The sequence below is a fragment of the Triticum urartu genome, chromosome 3A (genome assembly GCF_056163025.1).
Source record: "Triticum urartu cultivar PI428250 chromosome 3A, HENAU_Tu73, whole genome shotgun sequence".
Lineage (NCBI taxonomy): Eukaryota > Viridiplantae > Streptophyta > Magnoliopsida > Poales > Poaceae > Triticum > Triticum urartu.
Window position 1 is genome coordinate 558,371,789 of NC_141875.1, and position 14,375 is coordinate 558,386,163.

At 47.5% G+C, this 14,375-nt stretch overlaps 1 protein-coding gene across 1 annotated transcript; it reads right to left on the bottom strand.

Moving 5' to 3' along the window:
* Positions 1 to 434: 434 nt before the first annotated feature.
* On the bottom strand, positions 435 to 10,666 carry LOC125546968 (uncharacterized). The gene is made up of 4 exons (XM_087515642.1): positions 10,582 to 10,666; positions 9,423 to 10,531; positions 9,187 to 9,324; positions 435 to 551 (listed from the first exon to the last, which is right to left on the bottom strand). The coding sequence occupies exons 1-4, from the start codon at positions 10,664 to 10,666 to the stop codon at positions 435 to 437; spliced, it is 1,449 nt and encodes a 482-aa protein (XP_087371768.1).
* Positions 10,667 to 14,375: the final 3,709 nt, after the last annotated feature.

Below are 14,375 nucleotides of genomic sequence, written 5' to 3' on the forward strand. Positions count from 1 at the left end.
CTGGCGCGCCCAGGTGGGTTGTGCCCACCTGGTGGGCCCCCTCTGGTACTTATTGGCTCCAATATTCCTCATATATTTCATAAAAATTCTTCGTGAAGTTTCAGCTCATTTGGAGTTGTGCAGAATAGGTGGCCCGACGTAGCTTTTCCAGATCCAGATTTCCAGCTGCCGGAATTCTCCCTCTTTGTGTGAACCTTGCATATTATAAGAGAAAAGGCATTAGAATTACTCCAAAACGCATTATTATGGATAAAAACATTATAAATAACAGTAAGAAAACATGATGCAAAATGGACGTATCACTTGCTTCTTCGCGTCCATCTCAAGCCTCCTCCTTTGGATCTCCATAAAGGCGTTCATTTGCTCTTCTTTGAAACGCCGGCGCTCCTCCTCCCTTGAGTCCTTCTTGTTCATCATGCCATCCACGCTTGCGATCAAGGCATTCGATGCCGCATCCCGCTTGTCCTCCTTCTTGGAGTTGGTCTTCCCCGCGGCCGTGCTGGCTCGCCGTCCCCAACCTCCTCCACGGCTTGCTTTGTTGGAAATATTCCCTAGAGGCAATAATAAATTGGTTATTATTATATTTCCTTATTCATGATAATCGTTTATTATCCATGCTAGAATTGTATTGATAGGAAACTCAGATACATGTGTGGATACATAGACAACACCATGTCCCTAGTAAGCCTCTAGTTGACTGGCTCGTTGATCAATAGATGGTTACGGTTTCCTGACCATGGACATTGGATGTCGTTGATAACGGGATCACATCATTAGGAGAATGATGTGATGGACAAGACCCAATCCTAAGCCTAGCACAAAGATCGTGTAGTTCGTATGCTAAAGCTTTTCTAATGTCAAGTATCATTTCCTTAGACCATGAGATTGTGCAACTCCCGGATACCGTAGGAATACTTTGGGTGTGTCAAACGTCACAACGTAACTGGGTGGCTATAAAGGTACACTACAGGTATCTCCGAAAGTGTCTATTGGGTTGGCACGAATCGAGACTGGGATTTGTCACTCCGTGTAAATGGAGAGGTATCTCTGGGCCCACTCGGTAGGACATCATCATAATGTGCACAATGTGACCAAGGAGTTGATCACGGGATGATGTGTTACGGAACGAGTAAAGAGACTTGCCGGTAACGAGATTGAACAAGGTATCGGGATACCGACGATCGAATCTCGGGCAAGTATCGTACCACTAGACAAAGGGAATTGTATACGGGATTGATCGAATCCTCGACATCGTGGTTCATCCGATGAGATCATCGTGGAACATGTGGGAACCAACATGGGTATCCAGATCCCGCTGTTGGTTATTGACCGGAGGACGTCTCGGTCATGTCTGCATGGTTCCCGAACCCGTAGGGTCTACACACTTAAGGTTCGATGACTCTAGGGTTATAAAGGAAGTTTGTATGTGGTTACCGAATGTTGTTCGGAGTCCCGGATGAGATCCCGGACGTCACGAGGAGTTCCGGAATGGTCCGGAGGTAAAGATTTATATATGGGAAGTCCTGTTTTGGTCACCGGAAAAGTTTCGGGTTTTATCGGTAACATACCGGGACCACCAGGAGGGTCCCGGGGGTCCACCGAGTGGGGCCACCGGCCCCGGAGGGCTGCATGGGCCAAGTGTGGAGGGGACCAGCCCCAGGTGGGCTGGTGCCCCCCCCCACAAGGGCCCAAGGCGCCTAGGGTTTGGGGAAGGGGCGCCCCACCTAGCTTGGGGGGCAAGTTTCCCCTCTACCCCCCCCCCCCCCTTGGCCGCCCCACCAGATGGGATCTGGGCTGGCCGCCGCCCCTAGGGTGGAACCCTAGGTGGGGGCGCAGCCCCCCCTCTCCCCCTATATATAGTGGAGGCAAAGGAGCAGCCCACAGACGAAGTTTCTTCTCTTGTTGGCGCAGCCCTACCTCTCTTTCTCCTCATATCTCGCGGTGCTTGGCGAAGCCCTGCTGGATCACCATGCTCCTCCACCACCACCACGCTGTTGTGCTGCTGCTGGATGGAGTCTTCCTCAACCTCTCCCTCTCTCCTTGCTGGATCAAGGCATGGGAGACGTCACTGGGCTGTACGTGTGTTGAACGCAGAGGTGCCGTCCGTTCGGCACTAGGATCTCCGGTGATTTGGATCACGACGAGTACGGCTCCTTCAACCCCGTTCTCTTGAACGCTTCCGCTTAGCGATCTACAAGGGTATGTAGATGCACTCTCCTTCCCCTCGTTGCTGGTTTCTCCATAGATAATCTACACGTAGGAAAATTTTGAATTTCTGCTACGTTCCCCAACAGTGGCATCATGAGCTAGGTCTATGCGTAGTTACTATGCACGAATAGAACACAAAGTAGTTGTGGACGTCGATATTGTCAATTATCTTGCTGTTACTAGTCTTATCTTGATTCGGCGGCATCGTGGGATGAAGCGGCCCGGACCGACCTTACACGTACTCTTACGTGAGACTGGTTCCACCGACTGACATGCACTAGTTGCATAAGGTGGCTAGCGAGTGTCTGTCTCTCCCACTTTAGTCGGATCGGATTCGATGAAAAGGGTCCTTATGAAGGGTAAATAGCAATTGGCATATCACGTTGTGGTTTTTGCGTAGGTAAGAAACGTTCTTGCTAGAAACCCATAGCAGCCACGTAAAACATGCAAACAACAATTAGAGGACGTCTAACTTGTTTTTGCAGGGTATGCTATGTGATGTGATATGGCCAAGAAGAATGTGATGAATGATATGTGATGCATGAGATTGATCATGTTCTTGTAATAGGAATCACGACTTGCATGTCGATGAGTATGACAACCGGCAGGAGCCATAGGAGTTGTCTTTATTTATTGTATGACCTGCGTGTCATTGAACAACGCCATGTAATTACTTTACTTTATTGCTAACCGGTAGCCATAGTAGTAGAAGTAATAAGTTGGCGAGACAACTTCATGGAGACACAATGATGGAGATCATGATGATGGAGATCATGGTGTCATGCCGGTGACGATGATGATCATGGAGCCCCGAAGATGGAGATCAAAAGGAGCAATATGATATTGGCCATATCATGTCACTATTTGATTGCATGTGATGTTTATCATGTTTATACATCTTATTTGCTTAGAACGACGATAGTAAATAAGATGATCTCTCATTAAAATTTCAAGAAAGTGTTCCCCCTAACTGTGCACCGTTGTGAAAGTTCGTCGTTTCGAAGCACCACGTGATGATCGGGTGTGATAGATTCTTACGTTCGAATACAACGGGTGTTGACGAGCCTAGCATGTACAGACATGGCCTCGGAACACATGCGAAACACTTAGGTTAACTTGACGAGCCTAGCATGTACAGACATGGCCTTGGAACACAAGAGACCGAAAGGTCGAGCATGAGTCGTATGGTAGATACGATCAACATGAAGATGTTCACCGATGATGACTAGTCCGTCTCACGTGATGATCGGACACGGCTTAGTTGACTCGGATCATGTAATCACTTAGATGACTAGAGGGATGTCTATCTGAGTGGGAGTTCATAAGATGAAACTTAATTATCCTGAACATAGTCAAAAGGTCTTCGCAAATTATGTCGTGGCTCGCGCTTTAGTTCTACTGTTTAGATATGTTCCTAGAGAAAATTTAGTTGAAAGTTGATAGTAGCAATTATGCGGACTAGGTCCGTAAACTGAGGATTGTCCTCATTGCTTCATAGAAGGCTTATGTCCTTAATGCACCGCTCAGTGTGCTGAACCTCGAACGTCGTCTGTGGATGTTGCGAACATCTGACATACACATTTTGATAACTACATGATAGTTCGGTTAAACGGTTTAGAGTTGAGGCACCGAAGACGTTTTGAAACGTCATGAAACATATGAGATGTTTCGAGGGCTGAAATTGGGATTTCAGGCTCGTGCCCACATCAAGAGGTATAAGACCTCCGACAATTTTCTTAGCCTGCAAACTAAGGGAGAAAAGCTCAATTTTTGAGCTTGTGCTCAGATTGTCTGAGTACAACAATCATTTGAATCGAGTGGGAGTTGATCTTCCAGATGAGATAGTGATGTTTCTCCGAAGTCATTACCACCAAGCTGCTAGAGCTTCGTGATGAACTATGATATATCAGGGACATATATGATGATCCTTGAGATATTCGCGATGTTTGACACCACAAAAGTAGAAATAAAGAAGGAGCATCAATTGTTGATGGTTGGTGAAACCACTAGTTTCAAGAAGGGCAAGGGCAAAAAGGGATACTTCATGAAACGGCAAATCAGCTGCTTCTCTAGTGAAGAAACCCAAGGTTGAACCTAAACCCGAGACTAAGTGCTTCTGTAATAAGGGGAACAGCCACTGGAGCAGAATTACCCTAGATACTTGGTAGATGAGAAGGCTGGCAAGGTCGATAGAAGTATATTGGATATACATTGTGTTAATGTGTACTTTACTAGTACTCCTAGTAGCACCATGGTATTAGATACCGGTTCGGTTGCTAAATGTTAGTAAACTCGAAATAAAAGGTTGCGGAGTAAATGGAGACTAGCTAAAGGTGAGCTGGCAATATGTGTTGGAAGTTTTTCCAAGCTTGATGTGATCAAGCATCGTACGCTCCCTCTATCATCGAGATTGGTGTTTGCGTTGAGCATAGACATGATTGGATTATGTCTATCACAATACGGTTATTCATTTAAGGAGAATAATGGTTACTCTGTTTATTTGAATAATACCTTCAATGGTCTTGCACCTAAAATGAATGGTTTATTGAATCTCGATCGTAGTGATACACATGTTCATGCCAAAAGATATAAGATAGTAATGATAGTACCACCTACTTGTGGCACTGCCACGTAAGTCATATCGGTATAAAACGCATGAAGAAGCTCCATGTTGATGGATCTTTGGGCTCACTCGTTTTGAAAAGTTTGAGACATGCGAACCATGTCTATTGGTGTATATGCATGAAGAAACTCCATGCAAATGGACCGTTTGGACTCACTTGATTTTGAATCACTTGAGACATGCAAATCATACCACATGGGCAAGATGACTGAAAGCCTCGTTTTCAGTAAAATGGAACTAGAAAGCAACTTGTTGGAAGTAATACATTTTGATGTGTGCAGTCCAATGAGTGCTGAGGCGTGTAGTGGATATCGTTATGTTCTTACTTCACAGATGATTTGAGTAGATGTTGAGTATATTTACTTGATGAATCACGAGTCTGAATTATTGAAAGGTTCAAGTAATTTCAGGGTGAAGTTGAAAGATCGTCGTGACAAGAGGATAGAATATCTATGATATGATCATAGAGATGAATATCTGAATTACGAGTTTGGCACAGAATTAAGACATTGTGGAAATTGTTTCACAACTAATACAGCCTGAAACACCATAGTATGATGGTGTGTCCGAACATCATAACTGCACCCTATTGGATATGATGCATACCATGATGTCTCTTATCGAATTACCACGATAGTTTATGGGTTAGGCATTAGAGACAACCACATTCACTTTAAATAGGGCACCACGTAATTCCGATGAGATGACACCGTATGAACTATGGTTTAGAGAAACCTAAGTTGTCATTTCTTAAAAGTTTGGGGCTGTGACGCTTATGTGAAAAAGTTTCAGGCTGATAAGCTCGAACCCAAAGCGGATAAATGCATCTTCATAGGACACCCAAAACAGTTGGGTATACCTCCTGTCTCAGATCCGAAAGCAATAAGGGATTGTTTCTAGAATTGGGTCCTTTCTCGAGGAAAAGTTTCTCTCGAAAGAATTGAGTGGGAGGATGGTGGAGACTTGATGAGGTTATTGAACCGTCTCTTCAACTAGTGTGTGGCAGGGCACAGGGAGTTGTTCCTGTGGCACCTACACCAATTGAAGTGGAAGCTTATGATAGTGATCATGAAACTTCAGATCAAGTCACTACCAAACCTCGTGGGATGACAAGGATGCGTACTACTTCAGAGTGGTACGTAATCCTGTCTTGGAAGTCATGTTGCTAGACAACAATGAACCTACGAGCTATGGAGAAGCGATGGTGGGCCTGGATTCCAAAATGGCTCGAGGCCATATAATCCGAGAGAGGATCCATATATGAAAACAAAGTGTAGACTTTGGAAGAACTGCTTGATGGTTGTAAGGATGTTAGGTACATATGGATTTTAAAGGAAGACGGACAATGATGGTAAGTATCACCATTAAGAAAGCTCGACTTGTCGTTAAGATGTTTTCCGACAAGTTCAAGGAGTTGACTACGATGAGACTTTCTCACTCGTAGCGATGCTAAGAGTCTGTTGGAATTATATTAGTGATTACTGCATTATTTATGAAATCTTGTAGATAGGATGTCAAAACATTGTTTCCTCGACGATTTTCTTGAGGAAAGGTTGTATGTGATACAACCGGAAGGTTTTAACAATCCTGAAAGATGCTAACAAGTATGCAAAGCTCTAGCAATCCTTCTAAGGACTGGAGTAAGCATCTCGGAGTTGGAATATACGCTTTGATGATGATCAAAGATTTTGGGTTTATACAAAGTTTATGAGAAACTTGTATTTCTAAAGAAGTGAGTGGGAGCACTATAGAATTTCTGATGAGTATATGTTGTTGACATATTGTTGATCAGAAATGACGTAGAATTTCTGGAAAGCATATAGGGTTATTTGGAAAGTGTTTTTCAATGGAAAGCCTGGATTAAGCTACTTGAACATTGAGCATCAAGATCTATATGGATAGATCAAAACGCTTAATGGTACTTTCAAATGAGCACATACCTTGACATGATCTTGAAGGTGTTCAAGATGGATCAGTCAAAGAAGGAGTTCTTGCCTGAGTTGTAAGGTATGAAGTTAAGACTTAAAGCTCGACCACGGCAGAAGAAAGAGGAAGGACGAAGGTCATCCCCTATGCTTTTGTCATAGGCTCCATACGGTATGCCATGCTGAGTACCACACCTGATGTGTGCCTTGCCACATATTTGGCAAGAGGGTACAAAGGTGATCTAGGAGTAGATCACCAGATAGCGGTCTAAATTATCCTTAGAGGAATAAGGATATGTTTCTCGGTTATGGAGGTGATAAAGAGTTCGACGTAAAGAGTTACGTTGATGCAAGCTTAACACCTATCCGGATAGCTCTGAGTAGAGATACCGGATACGTATAATGGAGCAACAATTTAGAATAGCTCCAAGTAGAACAGTTATTTGAAATGGCTCCAAATGTAGCGTAGTAGTTGCATCTACAAGATGACATAGAAATTTGCGAAGTACATACGGATCTGAATGCTGCAGACCCGTTGACTGAAACCTCTCTCACAAGCATAACATGATTAAACCCAGAACTCTTTGGGTGTTAGTCACATGGGGATGTGACCTTGAGTGTTAATCACATATCGATGTGAATTGGATTATTGACTCTAGTGCAAGTGGGAGACTATTGGAAATATGCCCTAGAGGCAATAATAAATTGGTTATTATTATATTTCCTTGTTCATGATAATCGTTTATTATCCATGCTAGAATTGTATTGATAGGAAACTCAGATACATGTGTGGATACATAGACAACACCATGTCCCTAGTAAGCCTCTAGTTGACTGGCTCGTTGATCAATAGATGGTTACGGTTTCCTGACCATGGACATTGGATGTCGTTGATAACGGGATCACATCATTAGGAGAATGATGTGATGGACAAGACCCAATCCTAAGCCTAGCACAAAGATCGTGTAGTTCGTATGCTAAAGCTTTTCTAATGTCAAGTATCATTTCCTTAGAACATGAGATTGTGCAACTCCCGGATACCGTAGGAATACTTTGGGTGTGTCAAACGTCACAACGTAACTGGATGGCTATAAAGGTACACTACAGGTATCTCCGAAAGTGTTTGTTGGGTTGGCACGAATCGAGACTGGGATTTGTCACTCCGTGTAAACGGAGAGGTATCTCTGGGCCCACTCGGTAGGACATCATCATAATGTGCACAATGTGACCAAGGAGTTGATCACGGGATGATGTGTTATGGAACGAGTAAAGAGACTTGCCGGTAACGAGATTGAACAAGGTATCAGGATACCGACGATCGAATCTCGGGCAAGTATCGTACCACTAGGCAAAGGGAATTGTATACGGGATTGATCGAATCCTTGACATCATGGTTCATCCGATGAGATCATCGTGGAACATGTGGGAACCAACATGGGTATCCAGATCCCGCTGTTGGTTATTGACCGGAGGACGTCTCGGTCATGTCTGCATGGTTCCCGAACCCGTAGGGTCTACACACTTAAGGTTCGATGACTCTAGGGTTATAAATGAAGTTTGTATGTGGTTACCGAATGTTGTTCGGAGTCCCGGATGAGATCCCGGACGTCACGAGGAGTTCAGGAATGGTCCGGAGGTAAAGATTTATATATGGGAAGTCCTGTTTTGGTCACCGGAAAAGTTTCGGGTTTTATCGGTAACGTACTGGGACCACCAGGAGGGTCCCGGGGGTCCACCAAGTGGGGCCACCGGCCCCGGAGGGCTGCATGGGCCAAGTGTGGGAGGGGACCAGCCCCAGGTGGGCTGGTGCCCCCCCCCCCACAAGGGCCCAAGGCGCCTAGGGTTTGGAGAGGGGGCGCCCCACCTAGCTTGGGGGGCAAGTTTCCCCTCTCCCCCCCTTGGCCGCCCCACCAAATGGGATCTGGGCTGGCCGCCGCCCCTAGGGTGGAACCCTAGGTGGGGGCGCAGCCCCCCCTCTCCCCCTATATATAGTGGAGGCAAAGGAGCAGCCCACAGACGAAGTTTCTTCTCTTGTTGACGCAGCCCTACCTCTCTTTCTCCTCATATCTCGCGGTGCTTGGCGAAGCCCTGCTGGATCACTATGCTCCTCCACCACCACCACGCCGTTGTGCTGCTGCTGGATGGAGTCTTCCTCAACCTCTCCCTTTCTCCTTGCTGGATCAAGGCATGGGAGACGTCACCGGGCTGTACGTGTGTTGAACGCGGAGGTGCCGTCCGTTCGGCACTAGGATCTCCGGTGATTTGGATCACGACGAGTACGACTCCTTCAACCCCGTTCTCTTGAACGCTTCCGCTTAGCGATCTACAAGGGTATGTAGATGCACTCTCCTTCCCCTCGTTGCTGGTTTCTCCATAGATAGATCTTGGTGACACGTAGGAAAATTTTGAATTTCTGCTACGTTCCTCAACATGCTTCCCTCCACGCAACTTGAGGGCGGCATATTGCGCCTTGAACTTCTCCTCGTCTTTGATGACCCTAAAGCAATGGGAGAGGTTGAAGCACTTGCCATTGTGTTGGACCTTGAATGCCTCCAAAGCTTGAAATGCCTGCAAACGTTTTCATGCAAGCATATTGGCAAATGGTAGGCAAATGAACATGCAAGCATAAACTTGATGACACAAAAGCGGGCGGCTTGCTAGCATACCATGTCTTGCATGCCGATGCCACTCACAGGGCGGGCCTTGACGCTCTCAAGGGTGGCACAAAACTTGTTGCACTCTTGTTGGATCACCCTCCAACGCTTTAAAATGGACACCCACACGCGCGTGCTCACAATTTGGTAAGGCGGAAACTTCTTGCACTCATGAAACTCCCGGTGGACACGAATCCAAAAAGTTGAATGCTTTTGTTCGGCGCCGGTCTTGGGGTCTTGTCCAATGTCTCGCCAACACTCGCAAAGAAGATTGTCCTCGGTCGCCGTGTATGTCTTCGTCCGCTTGCTCTTGCGCATCGGCTTCGGCCCAGCGGCTTGGTTGGCGAGCTCGTCCTCAAACAAAGGCTCCACTTCGATGTTGCACTCGTCCTCTTCCTCTTGCCCGTAGTCGTCCGGAAACTCGTGGTCAAGTGGGAAGCCGTCCAGGTCCATGCCGACCTGATCACGCATGAAAGTCGCTTGATCGTTATCATAGCCAGCGGCCGGCGTGAACGCCCCGTGGCCATCCTGGCTTTGTGTCTCGTCGGAATCGTAGCCAGCAGTCGGCGCACCGCCCTTGAAGATGAGGTTCTGCATGTAGTCCTTGTCGCCGGCGGCCGGCATTCCCTCGAAGAGGTTGCGGGCGTCCGGTAGCACGTCGGTCGGCATCTGCCTCGCGCGTTTCCTTGCGCCTCCCAATGACGAGCCACCGGCCACCGGTGTGGCGTTGAGGTCGATGGGTGCGGGCGTGGGCATGGAAAGCGCCACCACGCTCACGTCGGGCGAGCACTCCCCGTAGAGGCGGGAGGCCTGCGGGTACACGTGGAAGCCGGGCATCGGGTTGCAAGCCGACGCGCGGGGCGAGTCGGGCAGTACCATCCGAGGAAACGCGGATGACCCGGTGCTGGCCGCGGTGGCATTGACGAGGCCGTGCTGGCTAGGGTTTAACCCTAGCATGTAGGGTGCCTCCCTTGTTGCCGCCGCGACGCGGGCGTTCGTGACCTCCTGCTGCACGGCGGCGACGACAGCGGTAGCCGCGACGGCTTCATCGCTCGCGTCTACGGCGTGCCTCCGGCCCTTCCTCTTGGCCGACTCCCTCGCCGTTGTTCGGGCATCAGCGCCTTCTTTGGCTTGGGTGCGGCGGCGGTCTTGTGCGGGGCACGAGGCTTGCCTTTGCCGAAGGGGGCGGTCGTCATGCCGGACGAGGCGAGGGAGGCGAGGCCGGCGGCGCCGTCGCGGTTGAGGTCGTCGTCCATGACGGGTTTGGGGCGGTAGCGCGCGTGAGGGCGGGAGGTTTTTAGGGAAAATGAGGGGAAAATGGTGGTGGTTGTCACCGACCGGCGGCCCGAGGGAAAGAAATAGACGCGCGCACGGGCGTCCGTCCCGTGTCCACGCTGACGCAAATCCGGCTTAAAAATGGGCCGAGAATAGGTCGACATACAAACGCCAAGCAAACACACGTCCGTTTAGATCAACGCGTTGGGCCGATTTTTGTGTCTACGCCGACTCTAACGGGCGGCGATGAATGAAGTGAATCGATCCATTAGAGTTGCTCTAAGGGATTCTCCAGAGAGAACCGGGGGCGTTTGCATAGGCATTACTAGAGCATGCCAGCAGAAAAGTCGGCCCCGATGCCATCGACTTGCATTTTTATTGGCTTTTCATTTTTATCCGTAAGCTGTGAGCAGATCCTAAAAAAGCATCTACAGACATACTGCATATGCAACCCGATGCATGAATGAATCAAATAATTGAACCGGGAGGCAACTCTGACCAGTCGCCGATCGACTGTACGTACAAAAAACAGTTTTGCTAGAACTCATTTAGATGAGATATAGTTTGATCTCATTCATCTTTTATAGCCATTGAATATGATGCTATAAGATGTATGTGTGCTGACGTGGGTTGTATCTGTTCTTGTTTTCAAAGTGAATGAGACCAAATTATATCTCATTTAGATGAGTTCTAGATACTCCTTACAAGAAAACTGAACAATCCATCACCTCTCATCGCAAGCAGATTTGATCGATCTAACTATCACCCGCGCCGCTCGCGACTTCGCGAGCTAAGGCAAGACTAACTCACTCACTCGCCATGGAACTCTCATCCCTTCCCCTCCTTCTCCTGCCTCTCTTGTTTGTTTATGTATGACATTGTTGAGCTAAGTAGCGATGGTCGAGAGTGGTATGCTCAAGGCTTGAGTTTCTTTGTTTCTAATGTTGTGAGCACAAAATTCTGAAAGTTTTTGAGAATGAAGATGGCCCGGCTAGCATGTTACATAAAATTCTCCACTTTGGGTGGCTGAATTGTTGCCAAAATGAAGTCATCATACACAAAATGATGTGCTAAAGAAAGAAAGAAAAAGAAATAAGTGGCTTGCTAGCTGGCGGATCCATGTGGCAAACAACAGCGGGCCGGCAGCAGAAATACACAAACGAGAGCCATCTCGTACGTGCAACAAGCAGCAAATGCGAGACTGAAATTGCAAGACTAAGGTTGCTAGATTGAAACTCGATATATATGGCCAAAGTAGTACGCAGCGTGTGTGCGTGTGCGTGTGTATATATAGGTAGTTATTAACCCTTCAAAAAAAAAGATGGCTAGATACTACAGGGAGATGCAAAAGTTTGTCTGGCTTCTGCATATCCCGCTAAGATAGTTGCTGCACGCTCGACGAAAAAACAAACAAGGAAGGATTGACGTAGCGATTTCATTCGCGCGAACCTCTTTCCCTTTAATTCACCCTTGCAACGAGGCGCCGTCTCCTCTTCCCTCCCTCTCGTTGGTGCTACTATCGGCCGCCTCTCATGGATCGACCTAGCATCCAACGCCTCCCCACGCTTCTCTCCCGCTCTCGCCGTCTTCCTCTCCCTATAAATCTTAATCCAATCCCTTCTCAACGCGTTCCCACATCCTCTCCATATCCTCACCTCGCGCTCATCTACAACGCATGCACACACGGAGACCCAAAGCCGTACCACACGGTTCCGGCTAGCATCTCCCATCCTTCTCGGTGAGCTCCCTTCCACCCTATCCCCTACCCCCTTTCCCTTCGTTTTTAAACCGATTTGGATAGATTTGTGTGCTGTGAGTTTTGTGAACTTATTTGTATGATCTGTTTCAGCTGGATATGTTGGCAGCCAGCATGGCTGCCGTGGCGAGTACTATGCGCATGCCAGAGGAGGTCCTGGGTGGAGGCGTTCCGAGAGAGGAAACACACTTTGAGAAGGAGCCAACGACGGATTGGTCAGAGGAGGAGAGGGCAGCAGCATCGGTACGTTACACCAAACACAAGCTTTAGAGACATTCTATATGACTAGCAATAGACGTGAGCTAGTCAATAATAATGATAAGACTGCATGTTCTACATATCTGGAGAGACATGTCCATTTTTTTTAGAACGAAGGCTCGCGAAGAGCCCGGCTTTGAATTAACAAAGCCATCAACCGGCCAGGAGTTACAGCAGACAACCCAACTTACAACGGTCAAAACGATACAACAGGGAACACTGGAAAGACTACTCACTACAACCTCCACGGGCCACAAATGAATACAGCTAGTAAAGGCCGAGCACTCCACACTAGGATCATATATGGCAGAAACGGAGCAGCGCATCAGGACATAGCCGACCTTCGAGGATGGACCGAGCTCCAGGAACACTTAGAGAAGAGAGGAACCAACATCTTCCTTCTCAATCACCGAAGAGGGACCCTTCCCCCTCGCCATGGCTCGTAGGCGCCGCACCATCGGGATTTCGAGAAGCTCACCCTAGAGCTGGAAGAATGTCGCCCTCGCATCGCAAGGTGGACATGGGATGACCACATCGATTTGGGATATACCTCGCCGGCTGCTCCACCACAGTCCAAGCCCAACTAGTTGGAGACAAGCTTCAGGAATCGGACGACACAGAGGAGGTAGTGCAATCCCTCACCTGCATAACCTCCCGACCGAGCCCCGCACCCTTGACGACGCCTCCAGCAAGGTCACGACGCGCAAGGCGCCGCCGCCGCCAAATCCGTCGGGGATAAAGGTATTCACTCGGGCAGGGGGATCGGGGTGGAAAGCAGGGGACCTCGGCTGCGCCCCCATGGAGGAAAGCAGCGCCCTTGGGCGTTGCCGCCGCCGGGCCGGCCGGACCGGCCAAGGTTTTCCCCGGTTCCCTGGCTGACCACCAACACACACCAACGCCGGAGCCAGGCAAAGCTAGCCCACCACGGAGGCGAGAGAGAAGCCGCAGAGACATGTCCATATATATGTTAACACATCTAGTATTTAGCTGAGTTTTGCTCAAGTTTTGAATAAACTCAAAGAAATATTTAAAATAATTCTGACCGTGGACAATTTATTTGTGAAATGTATGTCTATTTACATAGGTGGATACTAATGTAAATATGAATGCTAATTCAGTAGTCAACTCATAAACTTAGGTGGATCCTAGTTGTATGCAGGCATGACATATTCTACATGAAGTAGCCTAAGAAGTAGTTGCTTCACTGTTTCATAAGATGACACACTTTAACTTTTAACTGCTATGTGTTCGCTGCCGAACTTATGCTGTTTCTAAGCAATTAATGTCTGAATTTGCGTTTAAACTACCACTGATGTTGCTACGCTACCACTAATGCTGCTATACTACTGATGTTGTTGTTGTACTACTGGTTGCTTGTTTTTCAAAATAGGCAACGGAATTCACCGCTCAAATCAAAACTTAAGCTTCAAAACCACACACAAATATTGATGCATTTCATATAATCAAAATTTAGGTTGGTTCACTACCAGGCACATAATTTCTAGTAACGCATTATGTTAATCAATATACAAATATTAATGCATCATGCTAACAATTCTTACTACATTGATTAGGAACTTTTTTAACATAATACAGACGCAGACGCTCATACATACGCACATAGACTCACTCCCATGAACACACGCAAGCACACCCTATCCTTATGAGCACCTTCA